This window comes from Fusarium verticillioides, chromosome 6 (assembly GCF_000149555.1).
Source record: "Fusarium verticillioides 7600 chromosome 6, whole genome shotgun sequence".
In the NCBI taxonomy this organism is placed as follows: domain Eukaryota; kingdom Fungi; phylum Ascomycota; class Sordariomycetes; order Hypocreales; family Nectriaceae; genus Fusarium; species Fusarium verticillioides.
In genome coordinates, this window is record NC_031680.1 from 2,408,423 (window position 1) to 2,430,126 (window position 21,704).

Here is a 21,704-nt window from a genome sequence, read left to right on the forward strand (position 1 = left end):
TTTGAAACTTTGAGGTTGTCGCTCAGGCATAGCTTCTCCTATTTATAACCGCTAGTGTTGAAAATCCTCAAACTAGACCTCGTGTTTCATATAAGATCCTAGCATATTCTATTCCAGCAGAGGATACGCGCACAAGACTATTGAAAGTCTACTCGAATTGCCGAGACGCCTGTTTCTAAAACAAGAAAGACAATATGCAGCCACAGCCGCAAACAAACAACATCACCCGCATTGGGTGGTTTTGTCCTACGGTACGGTACGGATACACTCTGAGTCTTTTATGATCACCCTTGTAAAAACACCTTGCTACAGTACATACATATGTGTCCACGAAGGAAGAGGATGGCTGTATTCTCCGACAAACGAATGCACAAGCAGGCCGTGCTTGCCACTCTTTAACGATGCAACCCCAGGCCTGTCAAATAGACCAAACGGATTTCACAATACACATCAGCCCACCCCAAATATTCGTTATCACAACACACGGATGTTGGCTGCTGGATGGAACAAGGGGCTAGGGTCCGGCGCCAACGTCAGCCCTCCCTCCAATGCTGCTGATACCTCACTGCAAGTGCATGTCTGGTGTTACTGGTTAAACGAGTCATCAATCTTCTGCGATGCTACAGCTTTTGACTTACATCCGCTGGTGCGACATCATTCTCGATGGCGAATTTGGTGCAAGTTGCCGGAGCCAGATGCCGTTTGCCAAACACATGCTATCGGGTGGGTGGTACTATGGCTTGACGAAGTGCCATTCTGATCCATTCGGTTAATCATTCAAATCCTATCTATCAAGCCCGGGATATTTACAATCATGCACATCCAACCAGGCCACCCGCTCCAGAACTTTCGTAATACTCAAATCCGTTCGCAAACAGGATGCGAACGAAACCCGCAGTCTGATAACTCTCTTCTCCTTGTTCTATGATCCTCGGATATCCGCTCTATCAAGAGCAATGTCTGGGTATGAGTATGGCTGCGGACAGAGCATCGTCTCATAACGACCTCGTCCCGCCCCCACCAATATATGAATGAAATATGCGGCCATAATGCTATGCTGATGCTATTAAGAAAATGCCTGAAACTCCCAGAAAGAGACAAACTGGCGGAAACTTGCTCTGAATCGTCCGTACCCCATGGTCTTGACGCCTGGTATAATGCTGTACAAGATATATGCGTGTGTTGAAACAAAAAAAATATATAAAAGAGTAAGGCGCAGATTCGCTTTTGATCGTGAATTAACATAGAACGAAGAATACGTTGTATCATGAAGGTAGTCGTATGGCAGTAAATGTGATGCTGTTGATAGGCATGCAAATTATCGTACCCAGAAGATAAAAGAACATGCGAGGTCTATTCAGGCCATGTCGGGGTGGGAATTGGTGCGTACTTGACACCGTCTTGGTCTTCGAGCTCCTTGCGCAGGATCTCGATGGCAAGTTCCCATCGACGCACAAGCTTGGATTTTCGTGCAGCGAATGTGTGCGCCAGTGTTTCTTGCTCCAGGACCGACTGAGCATGCAACTCTACGAGCTCCAGTCGATTCCGCTCGAGTAAGGTTTCGTACTCAGCCTCTTGTCGGTCGATGAGTTCTTCCATACGTTTAGCCTGGCGGTCCCTCATCACATTAATCTTGGCCTGATGTGATCTTTCCATGCCATCGCGAATATTGTACTGTTGCCCAAGCTCTCGAAGATCGCGTTCCGTAACCACTCTATGTGGTTGAGAGTCCGAGCCGGGGCTTGAGTTCGCACCATTGCGTCCCAACCCATCACAGTAAGCTTCCATATGCTTCAGTCGAATCCTGACACTTCGTTCACTCGCTTCCAGAGTGTTTCTCAGGTCCATCTCGGCAGCTACCTGCCGATCCTCCAATTGACTCACAGCCTTCGCATGTTTTTCTTTCATGCTCTCCTTGAGCTCGGCATGACGCTTCATCATCGAACTTTTCTGCTCGGAAAACCGTGCCCTCATGTGCTCCCTCCCCTGTTCAGCGAATTCGAGGAACCGTTCAAGTTCTTGCCGATGCATCTCGGCGAGATGGGAGAAATCAGCATTGTTTCTCGTTCGTTCTTCGGCTTCGAGGCGCTCGGCGGACGCCGCTGCAGCGGCTGCTTCCTGTGCGGCCTTCTCGTCTTCATATTCGGCTAGTTGAGCCTGTTCCTCCGTTCTCCTCCGGTCCATCTCTTCCTCCCCATCACAATCGTTTGGGCACCCAGCATTGGCGTCCCATACACCTCCACATGTGTAGCAGAACTGGGCTTTGCACCGACAAGTCATGTGTGTACTGGCTTCATCAAGTGGCACCAGGTTCTGGCACTTGTAACACCGTTTCCAGCCAGCTTTGCCTCCTTCCTTGATAACCTGATCTAGTTCCCAATCTTCCGGGCAGTCCTTACCTGTCGGATGTGCATTATGTTTGCACATAAGGCAAACTCTCGTGTTGCATTTGCGGCAAGTGACAGTGGAAGGATACTTGGAGTCCACTTTTTGATGTGGTGGAATGAAGCCTCCGCATGAAGGGTTGGAACAGAATATCCTTGCCTGCCAGGGTGTGCTGTATTGTATAATGGCCTTCAAGAACTCCTGTTGGGCGTCGCGACTGAGAAGATCCTTCATCAAGGATCCTGGCAATGGCTGAGCACAGCATCTCGGTGGCATGCTCGATTCGTCGGACATGGCTGTATGGATGAGCGATCTTAGGCAGTTATCGCAGTATGTGTGGCCACATGAGATGCTGTGTAATGATTTGGAGCTCTTGAAGTCCGCACGGCAGCTGGCACAGGTCCTATGACGAGAGTCAGCACACTCTGGTTTAGTGATACCATGTTAGTCGGAAACCGGGTTAGGGACGCACAGCATGACTTGGAGCGGCTGCGGGGATGCCTTCTTCTTCCATCGTAATCTGAAGCCCGACCTAACGCTGAAAAGGCTGCGTTTCGTCTTGCCGCTGAATATACTCTGTGCAGTGGCATCGGGCGTTTGTGAGTCCCTTGTGGTTTTTGAATGGTTGTGGTGAGGATCGATCACTGATAGATAGCGATCATACTGAGAAAAGTTTAGGTCCTTGGATTGCCGGGCACTGGAAAGCGCCAGATCAGGCGTAGATGGACCAAAGATAGATGAATGCGTGGTCAGGGCGGTGCTTGTGGATCCGCCAGAGAGCATGGAAAATGTTCGAGCATTGTAGACTGTCGAGGCTGACTCGACGCTTGAGGTGATACGCTTATCAGTAACGGGCGCACTCGAGATACCGAGTGCATTCGCCTTGGAAACGAGGTCATCCTCGATCTGGTTCTCCGTTCGACCATGCGGCAATTGGAGTACGGTGATGAAGTAGTCAAGGTCGCTTAGCTCGGGAGCTGTGGCACCCGTGTCAGTGTCTGTGCTGTTATTGACGCCAGTGGTAACGCTTGTGGTGGTCAAAGGCGTCGTCGTGGTGGAGCTGGCCATATCGACAGCGATGATCGGGCTCTGACGGAGGGCCGCGGTGATCATGGTCCGGGGACGGCGACTCTTTACCCAGGGGAGATGAAAATGTGGCGGTGAGGTTCAGTTCGAGTCGAGTCCGAGGGTATCGCTTTCTCAGTGCATCATTGAGGGAAGAGACGAGGCCCTGTAAGAAAATGTGTGATGCCCAAGCAGGAATGAGGTGAGATGAGGAAAAAGCAAAGCAACCAAGATTACCTAGTGAAGTTGTCGTGTGGTTGAACTTGTTGTAGGGCGTGGGCGTGGGGTGATGCTGGCGAGGTCTTCTGGGATTGGATGGCTCCGTCTAGATTGACGATTCGATGATGATGATGGAACAAATCACACAAAGGCCAGGGAGATACGGCTGCCAACTAACAAGGTTGCGGTGCGTTGGGTTTTGTTGGGTTCGGTTCGGTTCTGGGGAATTGACAATGTCTGACAAGTGACAGCTCTCTTGGATCTGAGTCAAGCCTTGGAACATGCAAATCTTGCTCGCGCATTCAACTGAATACCAGTGCCCAAGAGGGAGAATCGTTGCCGTCCGGAACCGTTGTAGGTCAATTTCAATTAGAGAGATACGAGTGACAGCGATGAAGATGAGAATGCGCCACCATGAGTATCCACGTAGGAATACAAAAGTGTTGAAAAGGGAAAATCGTCAAAACAAAGCACTAAAACAGGAGGACGATTAATTATGTGAACAATTAATCCGTACTCGACTATAAAAGTGCAAGATGCTGGTGGTGGGCGCAAAGGTGAGCCGTAGACAATCACGAACAAGGTCAGGATTAGTAGGTAAGTAGGTAGCCAAGGACAAGATGGAATCGGAAATGGAGTCGTCGGGAGAGTGCAGATAGATAGATTCTGACAGGCAAGCTTCAAATGGAAAGGTCGAGGTCGATAGACATCCAAAGAGACCGAGAGAAGGAGGGAAAAAAAGAGGCCGGGATATATCCTTAATAATACTTTAATAAAGTCACAGGTGGGAGCGGGACGGGACTTTGAGGTCGGGGGAACCTCCACTTTGGAGGGATATCTGTTCCGAAAAGAGATGTCAAAAGTTCAGGCCAAACCGCAATGCGTAAGATAGAGCAGATCAGAGACGAGAACAGAGTGGGCATCCAAGATACAAGGCCGAGCAGGCAAGGCAAGGTAAGGCAAAGCAAAGCAAAGCAAAGAAACAAGCAGGGTTAGTTAATGATGAGTGCTGCTAGTGAGGAAATAAGACATCAAAAGCCGCGAATAAACTATTTCTCATGCGTCAAGGGACCTATCAACATGGATAACAATATGAACCAGCTTGCCGGATTACACTGTAGACTGTTTACTTCAGCCTCTGTTGAACTAATGTAAATGCAGCAATTCTGGCCTTGTATCATACTAAGCCGGCTGTTATCTATACCGTCGACTCGGCTTATGCCCTCCATGCTTCGTGATCGGGAGCGGTTGAGGTAATACAAAATGTCCACCAAAACAATCGATAATCAGCATCCATCACACTCACAGCCAAGCTGACCCAAGCAAAGAAGCAAATATCCAGTCACATCAGTCAAATCAGCTCACGGTCGGTCACAAGGCGGGTCCCTCTAATGCCAGGGTTCGGGCTGACAAGGGCGGCAAGACAGAAGACAATACAGGGGGTTCGAGGGGGAGGGACCAGGGTCCTAGACTCTCTCCTTGCCTGCCATCCGCATCATCACATCATCAATGGCACATTCAAAGTTGAGTCTTTCTTTGCGAGGACTCTGACACTCACTGTGGAGTCGAGCTTGAGGGAGATTCCTACATACACTGATACATTTTGATAACTGGAGGAAAAGGGGGCGAACAGAAGAATGTGTATAAGTGGGAATGGAGACGCAGAGTAGGTCTGAGAAATGGAGAATAGAGCCGTAAACAATGTAGGGAGGACAGTGAATCAGAGTGAATCACCCCTGGCAGCACGCAGTATGTCAGTATGAGAAAGGTGGTGTATCAATTACAGGTACAGCTTAGGTAGATGGTCAATTGAAAAGCCGAAGGGAGAGGACAATTGCAGCTGATCCGATTCGAATATCGCAGGCTCATCGTCTGCGCTTTGCAAATTATAGGTACAGTAGCCGTTCCTTTCTGTTCCTGTCTTCCCGGCAGTCAGGCGACCTTAGACGCCACAGGCTGAACAGGGGGGCTGCCGAATGAGATGATTGGGGGCACTCGGCCGGGGCGTCTCCATCGCCAAGAAGCCCACTACGTATCTTGTCTGTTTAGTTTATTGAAGCGCCTTTCTTACACATGCCCCTCCTGTTGGTGTTTTTATTAGCCGATATGCATATGTATTGATTCTTTGGCAGGAGTCCAGTGCTTTTCTTTTCTTTTTTTCCTCCTTTCTTTTTGCTTCTCTCTCTATTCTGGCTCCAGGACCGGCAAGCTGCGATACTGCAGTGTTCTTCCTAATAAACAACAGACCACAATTGCATCTGCCGAACAAGAGTCAGCACCTACAGTAGCATTCGTATCTCCAAACTCTTCCAGTCGCAAGCTAGGAATGCCTTGATCGGCTCGCCTATCATGACGTCGAGACTTCCAACGCCAATTGCTTAATTGTTCGTCTAAACCTCTCTTGTCGATCGGTTTATCATTGGCACAAGTCATTTGATACCGCGGCGTTCAACTATTCCACATTCAAAGACGCCGGTGGATTGCCGATATGTAGATCCCTACTGCAATACACTCTCTTCGCGAACTCCATTCGAGTCGCTTATCCAGACACAAGCTGCGAGTTGCGACATCCACGCCAAAGCAGGGAAGTTGAAGTACTTGGCATCCTGACTCGATATTTCCCTCACGATGGCCTCTAGCATGACACTACCTACCTTAGGTGTATCGCTAAGGTATCATTTTGCCATTGTTGAGCTAGGAACCCTCCGGTGTATAAAACGTACGACCGTGGAGTTTGACCCACCTCGTCAAGCATTAAATCACTCCGCAGTTTACTCTCCGAAACGCGGGATAGTCGAATATTAGCTATGGTTCTTGGAGCGAATTATCAATTTCAATGCCAAGCTCAGACGAGTTGCTTCACGGCAACCGCCGCGATCCAATGTGGCTTGTAAATGCTTTTTCTACCAACCATCATCGCCTGTTCATTTCCCCAACTGTCCGTCTATCTGTCTGACTTGGGCGACGTCGGTTCCGTACTACCACGACACTCCGGGGGGATGTCAAAAAGTCATCCGATCTCCTGTTAATGAGCCGCAGAGGAGGCAGCGGTGAACATCGTGCAGGCGTATATGCAGCCGCAATGTGACGAATCTCGGAATTTTCGATCAATGGCTGAAGTTGTGTCAGATGAGAATGTGAAATGTTTGTGACAAGCGTAGATCTTGATATCCCTAAGACGGCAGATCACCCGCGTGTCTCGGGGCGACAACCTCAAAGAGTAGATAGCCTTTACGCAAGGGTTCAGTTTTGCTGTTCCGGCTAACCTTTGGATGAGATCGGGTCCGTTTTCAGCTCTTGTTGTCCGGTGAGGGCGTGCCGCAGTCTGTTGTTGTTCAGCTGTCGTATCGTATAACTAAGTGAATTCTGAGACTTGGACAGTAAGGGAGGTGGCAGATGGGTAAATCGGCATGAGAATGGGTATGGATGTCTGGAACTCGCATCAAAGGCTGTCAGTCTTGACTTCGAGCAATCCTTGCGGTCAGTGGAGGACAATGTAACTTGTGCTAATACTCTTAACCCAAAGCTCAGGTGCCTGCCTATATCCCAAATTCTCGCTCAGCCCTTCTGCCCGGCCGGACTAGTGATGGCTGCAGATGATGTGCATAATGCGCATGCAGGAGGACTAATTAACACAAGTGCTCTTTTGCCAACCCTTCAATGGGACCCTGTATAGCCTCTGCCAAATATCGGAAACTCTTCACCACGAACTACACCATAACTACCATCCAAGTATTCGTGTTGCTGCAGACTCTGCAAGCACCCGACCCCATTTGAGTTTCGTTTCAACAAGGCTTCAGCCTTCAAACCTCCCGCCCGGCCGATCAGTTAATGGTTAGTTTATTTAGCCCCCAGTAGCTGCGACCACTCTACCAGCCGACGCCATTTGAAGGTCAACACTAAAAGTCGATTGGCGGGAGCTACGCTCTTGAGTTTCCCCCCAAGAACAAGCTCACGGGAACTAAAAACTGCTATCGTTAGCCAATGGCTTACGAGTTTGAACTCTATGCCATAATCGAGCTATTCGAGTCATAAACTTAGCGGGGGATGTGAAGCCTAAACACGCTCGCTTTCCAATCACGTTGCCCGGACCACAAGGGAGGATGAGACGAGATCAAGGAGGGAAGATGAAGTAACCATCCAGAAATTAGGTCTGGTTTAGCTGAACTCTCTAGTTTCGGCGTATAGTGTTTTGCAACGTTCGGCGGATACGATTTACTGCCAAACTTGATAAAAACCAACGAATAGGCATGAGTATGTTCGAGACAAGAAATGCCACCTCGATGTAATTACGCAGGCCTCAGAACCTTTCGTGGCCACTCAGCATCGCGGTTGAAACGATGAAAATCTGGACTCGTTTGTTCTGTTATATCCCTACAGGTCGCTTGTCCTTGAACAAAAGCGGGCTGCATGAGTGATCGACGTCGGATCGACGATTCCCGAAGCCCATCGCCGACAGCTGACTTCTTATTAACCCCCTTGCTATAGCGCATAAGACACTCGGATGCTCAACAATACATATTTGTTCGGAAGGGAGCACGGTATTGGGATTGTTCTGAATCTCAAAACCCCGTGCATCATCATTTCCGTGCCCAAGGCTCGATGCCGGCGTTGTGATCAACGCCAGCCCCGAGCAACCGGTACATGAGAGCGTGCACTATTGTTGATCGATGTCTTGACTCATCACCAATGGCTGTTGGATGTCTCTTACCTATTCGTGCCAGCCGGCCACTAGCACACGGGTTTCAGCAATGCACCATTGAGGCAGACAGGGCAGATCAGAAATAGGCCAAAGAGGGATCTCGATGTTTGCCAGCATGACCGACGTCGGCTATAGTAGTTTGTGTAGTGCTCTAACGTGGTTCCATATATGCGAATCCACACACTAACTTAGCTTATTATAGCTAATGCGTCTTGAGGTCTTGAGAAGAAGAGTATTGAGTACGTGAGTATGGAAGATTCAGACGCAAGTAAGGGAAGGGGGCAAAAGAAATGCCGAATGTCGGTGTGCCGGCATTGCTCTGCCACCTTGCATAAAGAAAACAGAATTGATGGAGGCTTGTGAACTTCGCCGACCTACATATATCGAATATGAGTTCTCATATCTGCCACAAACTAGGAGATTACAATCTGGAACATGCATGAACTTCAAAACCAAAGCACTTGTGATATTCTCACACACCAAGGATCTATCGAAACTAATCGTTTAGCCAAAATAGCCATATGAACACTGACACTTGATACTGTTCCCAGCCGAGTCTGGATGTGTGCCAAATAGTTTTCTGTAACTACTGGAGCTCTGGCTATTCAGCTTCTTGTCCAGATTCTGGCGGTATGCATACTGATCTTCTGGTGAGGCATACTTCACACTAGGCGTCGAATATACTGGAAACATCACGTTCTTGTTGAACCAGCCAACTGGCGATCCATTTATAATGCTCTCAAAACGTTCTGCTTCGGACAATAGATGATGAGCAGGATGTATACAAGTTACATAGCAGGACATCTAGTTTAGGATAAAGCTATATTACATATTTTTGCTAGTATGAAAACATTGCTCTGGCATGTTTGCGAGTTACGACACCCTTTCTAGCTCATCCATAATTCTTCTTAGACGTATGCCTATCATTTCAAGTGATATATATCACTTCCATAAACTCGTTTGCAAGGTAGAGAAGCTATTTATTATGGACAGCACGAATCAAAAGCACCGAAATATTCGGACATAATAGCGGCAAGGTCAGACAGCTGTTGACGATGGTTTGAGAGAGCCCTAAGGTTTGGAAAGACAGAAAGCAGGTCACGGATCTTGAAGAGGCCGCAGATTGCGATAGCCAAGACGCAGTCAGATTTCTCAGCAGAGTTACTACCCCTCAGTTAATGCTCTTTTGTTACATCCAGCGTGAATTTAGAACAGAGACTGCCCTATGTAACGGCGACACTGAGGTTATTTGTGAGATGTGTCACGAACCTAGGTACCTACTAACTAAGAATCGGCTGCTAGGGGTTCAAGGCTATTCATTAGAGGCACGGAGTTTGGCACTCTAATAATCGAGGACAGTATATGCTTATCGACATGCTTATTGACAAGGCTTATCACATGAGCTTTGGTAGTGGAACTGAAAGTGCTTTGTTCCCTGCTGCTCTGAATGGGGGCTTTGGTGAGCCCCTTTGTTCAAGTTGGTTCACTGCCTCAGCAGGCTACAACACAACAGGGAGTCAGGCTATTATTAATGGAACCTAAGCTACCTTAAGTCAAGTCAGCTCGCGACAACCCTGATCAAAGGATCCAAGTACAAAACAAAGGATTCAACGACCTGAAAGCATGCAATCAATATTCGCCTCTACCTTCGTGATTTGCCATTTCCCAATTCAACTTGGAGATTGTTGATACTATCGACAGTACCTATCGTAATTCTATCGCCAACGTTGATGAAATACGAACATTTATTTATTCCACTTGCTCCTCTTATTAGGTACCCTAGTGGCCTGCTCCCCCCCTGCTGGCGTCTCCCCACTTTGAACCCGTCCACTCGGCCCCATCTTCTCGGGTTCTACTAGACTCTAGACCCTCCTCCTCCGGACTTCCCTTTCCTCAACCCGCGCGTCAACTCGAACTTTGAACGACTCGAGACAATATCCTTCAGCAAAAATATATCATATTACCATACTATTCATCATAGAAACCGGTATTATACCCTCAATTTCTCGCGCCTTGCTACCTCACGCCCTGTCGCGCATCAAACTATGGCAGCGGCTGGCCTGATCGATCCGACAAAGACGGGCAACTATCCCGTCATTCTCGGCGATGCTCTCTTAGGCAAGACATCCAACGAGATCTTCACCGGTATCAAGTGTAAGTCTTTCTTGACCTCCAAGCTCGGCGTGTCATGCCATGGTACTTACAATACTCCAAGACAATCACAAGCCGACACTCTCGTCAGACTCGGCCCCCAACTTGGCTCGCATAAAACCCTCTATCCCCGGAAAGACGGCATCCTACGATCTCACATATACCGATAACGACGCAAAGTATGCATTCACAGGGACAAGAAATAAGGATAGTGGCCAATATGTTCTTTACTTCGACCCCAGCCGCGAGGCCTTTATCCTCGATCTTGTCGACTCTACTTTCAACATGAACGTCACCCGACTGCCTGGTAACGCCGATGCTGACAGTCTCCGTCGTCAATATCCTCACATTGATAGTGCGTCAAATAGCGCATCAAAAACAAACACAAAGATTGAAAAGAGTGCATCCGACAAATCCAATGCCAAAGCACGCGCCAAACCCACCACACAGAAGAGGGATATCAAGCGCAAGCCCGAGAAGAAGCAGGCCCCCAGGAATATCGAGCTCTCATTACCAGTACCTCAATCCAACGAACAGTCAAAATCTGCCGAACCCAAGAAGCGTACACCAGCCCCTGAAGAGGAGGACGAGGACGAGGATGATGACGATGGTGGTCTTCTTGTCGAGTATCCTGGCGCCGACCCCAACACAGCGCGTAGGACTGACTTCTCGCCTGCCTTCCCGTCTGTGCGCCGCTTTGATGAATTCATGGATCAGCGCGAGTCTGAGGGTGATGATGCCGATGGCGAGGAAGATGATGATCCAGATTTTGAGTTCAAGCTGCCCAGCCCTGTCAACAACCGTAGCCAATATGACAATGGGCCCGACCCTATGGATGTAGACGGGGAAGAGGAAGGAGAGGAAGGGCTAGAAGTCGATCTCGCCAAAGAACTCGAGGACGCATTCGAAAACCTGGAGAACAGCCAACAAGAAGACCCCGATGGGGATGAAAGCGAGATTAGTGAAGAGGACTAAAAAGGTTCTGGTTCATTGGGCCTTTCGATTTAGATTTGTTTATAATCGGCGTTTCCACGGGATATACGGCACAGACACTGCCAGAAACAGCGGTTATGATGTTGGCCAGGCGTTGGAAAAGAGCCATTTTCAAGGGAATACTCGACGATACCACTGCCACTACCACCAGTACGACTCTTAGTACCATTTCTTCTTAATAGAAGGAAAAGGCTTGATTCTTCTAAACTAGCTATAGAAAGAGAGGACTATTTATAATAGTCCTAAAGTGTTTACTTAAGCTAGATTGCCTATAGCTACCTAGAAAGGCTTCCTGCATATAGGCTTCCTGCATATAGGCATCTAGGGCAAACAGCAAATACATACAAACGAAGGGCATCAGTTATCTAACATTTCTGGCTACCCTATTCTATAGCAAACACACGATGACGAATATAACCATATATAGAAAACACTTTGCGTGTGGTGCCACTCATGCTATCCTCTCAGCCCCTTCTCCTTGATTATCATACTTCCATTTCTCTCCAGGCAAATGATCCGTGATACCCTCGATCGCATCCTCGGACCAAAGATGGACCTTCGAATACGATAACTGCTGGCCCCAGATTTTGAGGTCCTCCTTGTCAAATGCTCCAACAGACATGCTGATCTTTTCCGACTTTTCATTGCGCCAGAAGAGCCAGCTGCCGCAACTGGAACAGAAGCCCCGCGCTGCGTCTGGTGACGCGTGGTATCGCGATAGCGTCGCCTGAGAGGTGAACTCTACGCTGGAGGCAGGGACTGACTGAAGCCATGCAATGAGAGAGCCACCATTCTTACGGCACTGGGAGCATTGGCAGGTTGAGCACTGCCAAGTGATGGTTAGTACAGTGAGATTTGAGAAATAGGAAGTGAGACGTACGCTTCTCTTCCAGTCATGGCCAGATGGAAATGTCAGCCTGTAGCGAACTGAGCCACAGAGACATCCGCCAGAGACGCTTGTAGGGTATTCTTCTGAGGCCATTGGGTTTCTTTTATACGAGTGATAGTAGCAATGAGACCGTAGTGTTCGAAATTAAAAGCAATGAAACGAGGAAGAGGGATGAATGTTGTACTGCATGGTGTTGAAGGGCGTGACCCCTCATCCAAGGGCTCTGCCCGCGGCAAGAATGTCAATGGCGCCTTTCGCTTCCCTGCTTGATGAACGTCTATAAATTCAGAACCCCTGGCGTCATTATTCTCATTACTGGTAAACTAATGCCTGCGTATCAGGCTTAGGCATGGGTATAAATGCATGCATGCCTCGCCAATCACACTCATGATATCCGTAAAGAAGAATGCAAATACCGGGTCAGTATGCCGGTTGATGTTCACATCGTAACATTATTAGATAGCCTCCCATTTTGCAAGCCACCCGACGCTCTCGCCCGCATTTCTAACAATACAATATCGTCCTTCCTTTGCGTTTTCCTTGACATCGTCTAAAACCTTGTTTATCGCGATTGAACCAATGGCCATACCGTGACCCTCGCTCAGACTAAATGATCCGGTGGTGACGAAGCCAACGAGATCGTCGGCGTTAGGAACAAGGGGATGGCCATCCATGTCGGATTCATTGGCCGGCGTAAGAGGGTAAGGCGCAGGTTTAGAGACGAGTTCAGCGGCAAGTTGACGCTTCAGAAAGTCCAAGTCGCGGGGCACCGAGGTTCTCGATGTTTTGTTCTTTGTAGACAGAGACGGCCGGGCTTGAGAAAGCCATTGGGTCCGAAGATCATAGGGAAGCGAGGAGGGTGTAGATAATGAACCTGGGGGGATGGTGGCAGGAACTTCGGCTTCAGAGGACTGTGGAGCTGTGGTAGGACGAGATGGGAGGCGATAGATGCGAGCACAGGATGTGGCAACGCCCCTAGAGATCAGAGATATACGGACGCCAAGAAGAGCGTTTGTCGGCATTGTTGAAGAGGTAGAAGGAGATGCGACGGCTTGGTTAAAAACCGCTTTCGTGATTTGGTGCAGCTGGTAAATGCGTGGCTCTTGTGGCTTCGATAATTCTGTTGAAGCTGGATTTTCGTCCTGGTCCACGTCCATCGCAACCTCCGTATTGTTCTCTTCGCTGGTGCGCGAATCTCCTGCATTGAACAATAGCTCAAAATTGCTAGCGAGACCATCGCCAATCTCGCCCTTCCTTCCACCGCCCAGATCAAGTGATTCCCATGCGGTTCTCTTGCTCTTTGGTCGTCTCTCCCAAGCGGCTCTTCTTTTTCGACGCTCCTCGAGCTCCCATGCAGCACCAGCCTTGGTTCCAGGAAAATCCCCAGGGAACCAAGTCTGACCTCGTTCGAAGGCGACCTGTCGAATCTCGTTCAAGCCTGCAAATCGCGGGTTGCCCCCTGAAGAAAGGGGATAATGTACCAAACAGTACCAGAGATGCTGTATACACTTCCATGGTGCAAGCAAAGTCCATGTACCTTGCTTCTGTGTGCCTCTATCCGTGCGGGAGGCCAAAAGGATGACCGGGATTGGGGGATCATCTCCTGTAAGTTTCAAGATGGTTCCGGGAGCACTTTTTGCTCTTCGTCTATCGATTTGTTTCTGTGAAGGGAGGCAGGACGCGGCATGACGAGTGTCACGATCGAATAAGGCATACGGGTTCAAATTCTCCTCGGCCGACCACGACGCTATCCTTTCGAGGAGTTGAAGTTGCGACTCTGGGTCTTCGGAGACCTCCAGGCGCCTTGGGGGATATTGAAGACGGGGATCCTGCACCGAGAACCCCAATACCGCGCCAGCAGGGAGAGTGGCAGCATTTGTCAAACCGGCCAGCCCTTGAAAAAGCTCGGTATGATCTGTTTCCTTCTTTTCCTTCACAGGATAAGTACGCAATATAGCTAGCAGAGCTTCTGTAGATCCCGGTCCTGTCAAGTCTAAGCTTCCAATCTCAAATCGAAGATCTTCGATGTAAAGCCGAGGGTTTTCCTGCTTTATTAAAGATAGTAACTCGTTAAACAGCTCGAGGAAGGCTGATGGGTGGATCCTTAAGAAAACCTGTCTCGATTCTTGTTTTAGCTCCTGGTTGTCATCTTGTGCCGGTGGCTCGGGGTTCCATAAGATAGTACATGGTCCGATCATCTTTCGGTCGACTTGATTCTGCTGTCCGGTTTGAATTGCCCGAGTTAGAACACCGGTCCATGAGCGGGTTCCGATCCTCCACTTCTTTCCCTTGTCGTTCCAACATGAATCCTGAACAACCCCTATACGCTTCAACACACGTTCTATGCCAGCGCGCCTACCGTAAAGTCCAATTGTGCTCATGTAGCTCATCTCCCATACAACCGCGCCTCTGTCGCCCTGAGCTCGATGTGTAGGTCGGTATATCTTTTCGTTTGGTGACAATGGGATAGCGAACCGCCATAAAGGTTCCAACGGATCAGTCATGCGTGCTCTTTTCGCATGCCATGAGTGAGTTGGTAACCATGTTTTGTTCAGTTGCCGCTTGCGGAACTTGGACTTTGGCTTTGGAGGTTCGTTGAGTTCGTTTCGTCGAAGTTTTGGTCTCGGCGGTCTTCCTACTACAGCTAATGCTTTCTCTTTACTGACATCTCCATCCTGCTTCGCCTTCCCTAGGCTAGCCTTGCGTTTCCTCGCTGCTAATATTCCCAACTTTCGTGCTGTTTCGGATCTTATTTTTGCTCGCGTTGTTCTGGGTTTCCTCCTTCTGGCTTCGACGACCGGAGTGTTGTCGTCCTTCATCTCTTTAAGCGCACGTTTTCTAAGTCGGCGCGGTACCCGTTTGGGGTTGTGACTCGCTGTGCGGCGGCGTAAGCCTCTGGGTACCTTCTGAAAGGCGCGACTGCTAGCAACAGCTTTCGATGTGGCCATGCTCTGCTCAAGAGCGCGAATCTCGAACTCGTGGGCGGCCACAAAAGCCTGGAGATCGAGTTCGCCATCTTTGAGTGCAGCTTCGGCGGGTTGTGCAGGGATGCTGCGCGCAGAATGAACGACAGAGCGCTTCTCCCTGCGGCCATTCGACACCGGCGTGTCGGCCTTTCGCTTTCTACTGTCCGGCCCAGATTGGGCTCCGGTAGAAGATCCCGGAGCCATGGTGAGAGATTTGTCGTGAAGATGTCAAATTTGGGAGTTCTTGGTCACCTTCAAGTGAACGTCGAAACGCGACGGAAAGAAAATAAAGGCTTTATCGATAAGCTTTTGACGGACCCTCCATGGAAGCCATCATTTCTGAACCGCCATCATGACATGTGAATACCTTAGGCAGGGAGGTAGGGGAGCTTGATTTATTAGGAGAGGGCGGGTTGGTCGATTTACTTTTTCCCTTCATTATTTATTGTCTGCAAAAGATAGACCGTTGGCCACAATGCAGTTCCATTCCCCCAGGCCAGGACAGTTCTTCTGAGCTGGCCACCATGCGAAGGTTCCTTTATTTATATAGGATGAGCTTGTCCAACATGGGCTTTGACACATTTTGCAACAATATGGTTGATTAAATCAGCAATTCTTTTTTTCAATATTTAAACTCTCAAACACCAACATCGAAATAACATATGAACGCCTCTAGTAAGGGTATAATAAGCGGTCAAGTTTGCGCCATTCGCCAGATAATCGTCCTAGACGTTGCCAATCTGAGACGATCAGATATTTGGTTCAACTTGGTTGCCAAGCCGCGACGAGAAAATGAATTCTGATCAAGGCGTGATGATGAGGCCACCGAGCTTCCCTGAATCGTCTATTCTAGCTCCATCCCGTAACACTGTAATGTCTCCTCACTGCTTCTGCCAATTGTCCCGGAGGTTGGCATTTGGAACACATCTTATGGCCCCTAGAACCCGATCAGCTTATTAGTGTCTCAACGCATCTAACGCAGATCGATGTCATAAGAGAGCATACCAAAATTCTGGGGGATCAACAACATTAGGCGTACATGGCCTTTGCGATCTTTCGTATTTTGGGCACCACTTTCGAACAATCCAAGCATGATGTTGGCACCGAAATTCGACCTTGCATTTGGCGGTTAGCAAGAGGGCCACCTTCACTGTAGGCAAAGAGGGAGCTCATACAAAGAAGTAGTCACACATTCTCAACAAGGTAAATGATTTTGACAAAGACAGATCAGGACTCAACGGCGATCGTCCCCCTTTTGCAGGATCGCTTCCACAATTCATGTCTGACCTCTCACTTTTATTCGATCACATTGTTGTGAAATATGCTAAAGGTCCATGGTGAGAGGTGACCGATGAGGAATCTTACCGAAGCATCGGACTCCAAGGTCTCATAATTGTTGTATATTGCTTCTTTTGAGAACGCCATCGTAGGGAACCGATGCAACCTGCAATGCAGCAGGGGGCCTAAGGACAGATCGGGAAATGGGTGTTTGAGGATCGAGAGAGAAGATTGTGCATAATAGTACAAGTTGTCTCTTTTGTCATCTCTTCTCCCGTGAGGAGAGGGAACTGTTGGGCCTGTATGGTCACACAGGCCAGGCGGTTAAGGCACAGAATTATAACCAGGAAAGACTTCAATCATGCCGTTAGCCTAGACTTTCTCTCCGGACTTACTATCAAGGTTGAGAATAGTACATCATGTTCAGAGTTCTGTTTGCAATAACTCATCGTTGGTTCTCAGTCCATAACTAGGTACCTAGAATAGTTCTTATCTCTTCTCTCGCCGGCTTAACTACCCCCCTGTTCCTCTTCTGTTTCAGACTATTTCGCCTTGCCAGGATCGCTTACGCTCTCAGCTCAAAATCGAACAAGGTTTTTAAGAAGCTAAGTCGTTTTCAGCAGAGCTTCTCACCAGTCCTTGACTCCTTGGGGAGCAAGAGGACTGGGGACTCAAGAAGAGGATGCGGATGCTAATAATAAACTAAACTCAGCAAAGAGTCCCCCACAACTCCCCAAAGCTTGGGAAACCGAACCCCGGGTTAATCAGCAGGAGGAGGCTATAGGCGCTGCTATCATCCCCAGAGCCGCATAGCTTGTCACAGAGAATCAGCTTTGGAATGATGCCCAAGTCCGAATGTCTAAAAGGAATTCAGGCATGCCTCGAAAAGAAAGAGATGAATAACGCATTCTCTTAATCAGATAGGTAGGGAACCCGACCTGATCAGCACAGAAAATAAGCTACATGCGACTTCGCGGGGATAGATGCCTTAGAAACTACATCAACCATCAGATTCAGGATAGGTTCAACGAGTCATCAGCTTGTCTGGGTTCGGACTACACTTTCTGAATATGCCAAGAGGCTTGCGCGTGAGAATCCCGCTGAGTGGAACGATTACCTTGATGCGTACCATCAGAAGATCACAGACCCCAAGGCATTCATCCTTAACCAGGATGACAATGAGCAGCATGCCCGCCAACTCCTCATCTACGCCGCCAGCTTAACAGTCATCGTTGGCTGTACGCCGGTTGCCTTCGGTCAGATCAAAAACCACACTGGGCTTGAGTACAACTTTATTGACCTCAATGAAGCCGCTGGAATGCCAGAATCATTGTCTCTCATCCCTGTGGCGAAATGTCCGAGGCATCATTTCTTTTTGTCGGAGACAATAAGTAATTCGGGCCCGTCGTGGCGACATTGGACCGCAAGGACTGGCAGTCGTTCTTTGGCCTTCAGCATGCCACAAGCTTGTTTGAACGCATTAAGAAATCAGACGCCCTGCTGTTTAGGTTGAAGTCCAATTACTGCGCCCATGGAAAAGCTGCCGATTTCATGGAAAGTTGATATAAAGATTTAGGTAACTTAGTATAAGTTTAGGATACCTTTTGCTAGGCTTCAGATAGGTACCTTTGCTAAATTTAGGATACTATTTGCTAAGTTTATTTTGCCCCCGAAGGACAGTCAATTGTCTTTCAATTCGTTTCCTGGTCCCATCTTAGGACCGTCTGTTACGACACATTCTTTCGGGCCCTATTCCTCTCTCTCTAGATGAAACATATGATCCGGTGGCGGTCTAGCTGGTCGTGCCAGGTTCGAGCTTTGCAGGAATGACTCGTAGGCGGTTTTTTTCCTCTTTCTTTTTAGAGCAAGGGAGCTGAAAATCAGGTGTAGTACTATATTAGATTAGAATAATAAAATGATCGCTTATACTTAGGCAATACCTTAGCTAGTTATTAGTAAGCTAAGGGATATAGATATAGAACTCCCCCTTTTTTTAAAAGAGAGAATAAATAAGAAAAGCTTTTTAATAATTAAAAGTCTTATTTATAAAAAGAAAACTACTTTAAATATAAAAAACTAAAAAATAAAAGCCTAGTATTTACTAAAAATAATCTAAACTATAACTAATTAAATTATTAGACTTAAATTTAGTAAAAAGTAAATTAGCTAATATAAATCTTTAAAAGTTAAAGTAAAAAATAAAGATCTATAAGTTTATATTAACTTAATAGTAATTAATAAGCTTATTTTTAAAATAATTATATTTATACCCTTTAATATATTAGTAATAAGATAGTAAAGCGCTATAGCTATATATATAGTAATTATTATAAAAATATCTTTTTCTTTAATATAAAAATTATTTATATAAAAAATTAATCTATAAGTTAAAGATCTAGGTAAAATCTATATTAAATATAAAATATAAATTTAATAAATACCTTATTTTATAAAAAAAGATTATTAAATAGTTACTATAATAAAAGTAACCCCAGTTTAACTACTATTTTATTATTAATTTTACTTTATTTATTTAAATATAAAGGCAGTTAATTATATGCCTAGGTATATATATTTAATTAATAGAAGTTAATTTAACTTTTACTAATTAACTTATATAAAAGTTAACCTTATTCTTTTAATTCTAATTTTTATAAAACCTTTAAAAAACCCTACTATTACCCTGTCTTTATCTAACTCTATATATAAATATACTGCCTTTACTAATTCAGAAGCAGCTCCTCCTTTACTATAATAACCCTTTTGGCTATATTAAGAAGTTACTTTTTATATATATTTAAGTTTAGGCTTATAAAGGTAATAAAGAAGGCTACTTAATTTAATTAAAAAGAAAGACTAATATATAATAATCATAGCTTTCCCGAATAGCAGGTTATAGTTAATCTAGGTCTTAGTATTTATCTTATAATACTAAGGCCTACTCTTAGAATTAACTTATAAGACCTTTCTAAATACCCTTATAAGCACTTATACCTGTAATTTAGTATTAAATAGTAGTAATTATAAAAGATCTATAGTGCCTAACTATTTATAATTAGTATTATAATTATTATTTAGTAACCTTTAAGCTTATAGAAGGTTATTATTACCTTTAGTGCTATTAATTAACCTTAATTAACTTTAATTATTATTACTTTATAAGTACTATTAAAAGTATTTTTAATAGTATAAATTATATTTAAATTTATTAATTATCTAATCCCTTAAAAAGTATTAATTAAAAAGTTATTATATTATATATATATTTACTTAAAAAAGCATACTTTACTTTATATAATTATTAATATATATAGACTATAATTACCTCTATTTATATATTCTTTTATAAAGTTACTTATATCTTTATAATAACTTTACTTTTATTTATTTTATATTATAATCTTTACTAATAACTATAAAAAAAGATCTTTTAATTATATTTACTTAAAGAATATTACTTAATAATAGATATTTCCTAGGAAACTCTAAGTAAGATAAATCTATTAAACTATCTAATATTTATAGGCAAGACCCTAGGATAAAACCGAGACTAAAGGGGGCGAGATAGCTTAGGTAAGCGGTATAGTTTTTAGTATAAGGCAGTTACTTTTTATAATTATTAAATAGGGAAAAGCTACTATCTTATTAAACTAATACTAGGACTTATATATAAAGTATACTACCTTATAGATAGACTTTAGATTTATTTATATTTTAGAAGATAAATTAATAACTATATCTCTTATTAATAACTAGTATAAGTAAAGAGTTACTTAATAGCTATATATATATAGATTAAAAGATTATAATATTATTAATTAAATCTTTAATAAGCTTTATAATTAGAAATAAATAAAATAGGTAACTAAGCTAATACTATTTATAGCTTTAGTCTTTATAATTTAAAGAATTATTAATAAAAAACTTAAAGGCTAAGTTATAGTTAATTTTAAAGCTTTAAATAAAGTTATAATCCCTAATAGCTATCTATTACCTAGATAGGAAGATATTATTATAGCCTTATAAGGTATAACTTATATTTTAGTAATTAATATATTTTCCTTTTTCTTTTAATTTAAAATTATACTAAAATATTAAAATAAATTTATAATTATAAGTTATAAGAAACTAAAGAAATCTATAGTTATTCTTATAGGCTTTTATAACTTTTTTATATATACTTAGTAATATATAAATAGGCTTTTATATCTATACTATAGCTTTTATTATACTTTTATTAATAATATTATAATCTTCTTTAAGTTTACTAAGAAGTATACTTAATATATAAATATACTTTTTAAACTTTTTATTTTTAAAAACTTATTTATTTTACTTATAAAAAGCTAAATAAGCTACTTAAGTACTTAGGTATTAGGATTTTATATTAATACTTTTAGACTATTTATAATAATAAAAAGAGTTACTGCTTTTACTAAACTAGAGTTTTTATAATAGTTTATAGCTTTTAAATAATATATTAAAGTAACTAGGTATATTTAATACTTTATCTTATATTATATAAAGATTATAAAGCTATTATAGAAATATAAGGTTACTTTTTTAGCTAAAAGAAGAAAGAGTAATAAGATTATTAATAGTAATAAAGGAAAAAGAAAGTTATATACTAAGGTAATATATTATAACTCTATATTAGTAAAGAAGATCGCTTTTTAAACTATATAAAAATAAATTACCTCTAGGAAGGGATTAATTTATCTTAATTTAAAGAAATATCTTTTTCTTTAACTTAATACTAGTATTTAATACCGTTTTAAAGCTATTTTATATTATATAAAAAATAGGTATATTTAAAAGAAGGGTATTTATATTCCTTTTAATATTATTATACTTATTTATTTTATTAAGTAAATATTAATAGTAATAGAGATAAGATATAAGTTAATAGAGCTAGAGATAGTAGTACTTATATAAGTAATACAAAGACTTAAAGTATATATCACATCCCCTTTAAGGGGGTCTTTACTATATTTATAGATTACTTAGTCGATAAGCAATTTATTAAAAAAATAATATTAAATATTATAAGTACTAT

General features: G+C 44.2%; 5 protein-coding genes across 5 annotated transcripts; 2 read left to right on the top strand and 3 right to left on the bottom strand.

Moving 5' to 3' along the window:
- Positions 1-455: 455 nt before the first annotated feature.
- Positions 456-4,678, bottom strand: FVEG_02028 (hypothetical protein). The gene is made up of 3 exons (XM_018889112.1): positions 2,858-4,678; positions 639-2,788; positions 456-579 (listed from the first exon to the last, which is right to left on the bottom strand). The coding sequence occupies exons 1-2, from the start codon at positions 3,496-3,498 to the stop codon at positions 1,354-1,356; spliced, it is 2,076 nt and encodes a 691-aa protein (XP_018745189.1). The 5' UTR covers positions 3,499-4,678; the 3' UTR covers positions 456-579; positions 639-1,353.
- A 5,465-nt stretch (positions 4,679-10,143) lies between these two features.
- FVEG_02027 (hypothetical protein) lies at positions 10,144-12,592 on the top strand. The gene is made up of 2 exons (XM_018889111.1): positions 10,144-10,525; positions 10,587-12,592. The coding sequence occupies exons 1-2, from the start codon at positions 10,417-10,419 to the stop codon at positions 11,495-11,497; spliced, it is 1,020 nt and encodes a 339-aa protein (XP_018745187.1). The 5' UTR covers positions 10,144-10,416; the 3' UTR covers positions 11,498-12,592.
- Positions 11,967-12,497, bottom strand: FVEG_02026 (hypothetical protein; the record flags this gene model as incomplete). Its single annotated transcript, XM_018889110.1, has 2 exons — positions 11,967-12,341; positions 12,396-12,497. The coding sequence occupies 2 exons, from the start codon at positions 12,495-12,497 to the stop codon at positions 11,967-11,969; spliced, it is 477 nt and encodes a 158-aa protein (XP_018745188.1).
- Positions 12,593-12,859: 267 nt separating the features above from the next.
- FVEG_02025 (hypothetical protein) lies at positions 12,860-15,574 on the bottom strand (the record flags this gene model as incomplete). Its single annotated transcript, XM_018889109.1, has 1 exon — positions 12,860-15,574. One exon carries the CDS (start codon positions 15,572-15,574, stop codon positions 12,860-12,862), a length of 2,715 nt encoding a protein of 904 aa, XP_018745186.1.
- Positions 15,575-17,009: 1,435 nt separating this feature from the next.
- FVEG_02024 (hypothetical protein) lies at positions 17,010-18,289 on the top strand (the record flags this gene model as incomplete). The annotated part of the gene is made up of 2 exons (XM_018889108.1): positions 17,010-17,014; positions 17,660-18,289. 2 exons carry the CDS (start codon positions 17,010-17,012, stop codon positions 18,159-18,161), a joined length of 507 nt encoding a protein of 168 aa, XP_018745185.1. The 3' UTR covers positions 18,162-18,289.
- Positions 18,290-21,704: the final 3,415 nt, after the last annotated feature.

Bases quoted from the DNA above. Each gene is read 5' to 3' on its own strand.
- FVEG_02028 (XM_018889112.1), bottom strand. From the start codon at position 3,498: ATGATCACCGCGGCCCTCCGTCAGAGCCCGATCATCGCTGTCGATATG. The intron at 2,789-2,857 runs GTGCGTCCCTAA...CTCTCGTCATAG, and splicing joins CAGCCGCTCCAAGTCATGCT to GACCTGTGCCAGCTGCCGTG.
- FVEG_02027 (XM_018889111.1), top strand. From the start codon at position 10,417: ATGGCAGCGGCTGGCCTGATCGATCCGACAAAGACGGGCAACTATCCC. The intron at 10,526-10,586 runs GTAAGTCTTTCT...CAATACTCCAAG, and splicing joins GATCTTCACCGGTATCAAGT to ACAATCACAAGCCGACACTC.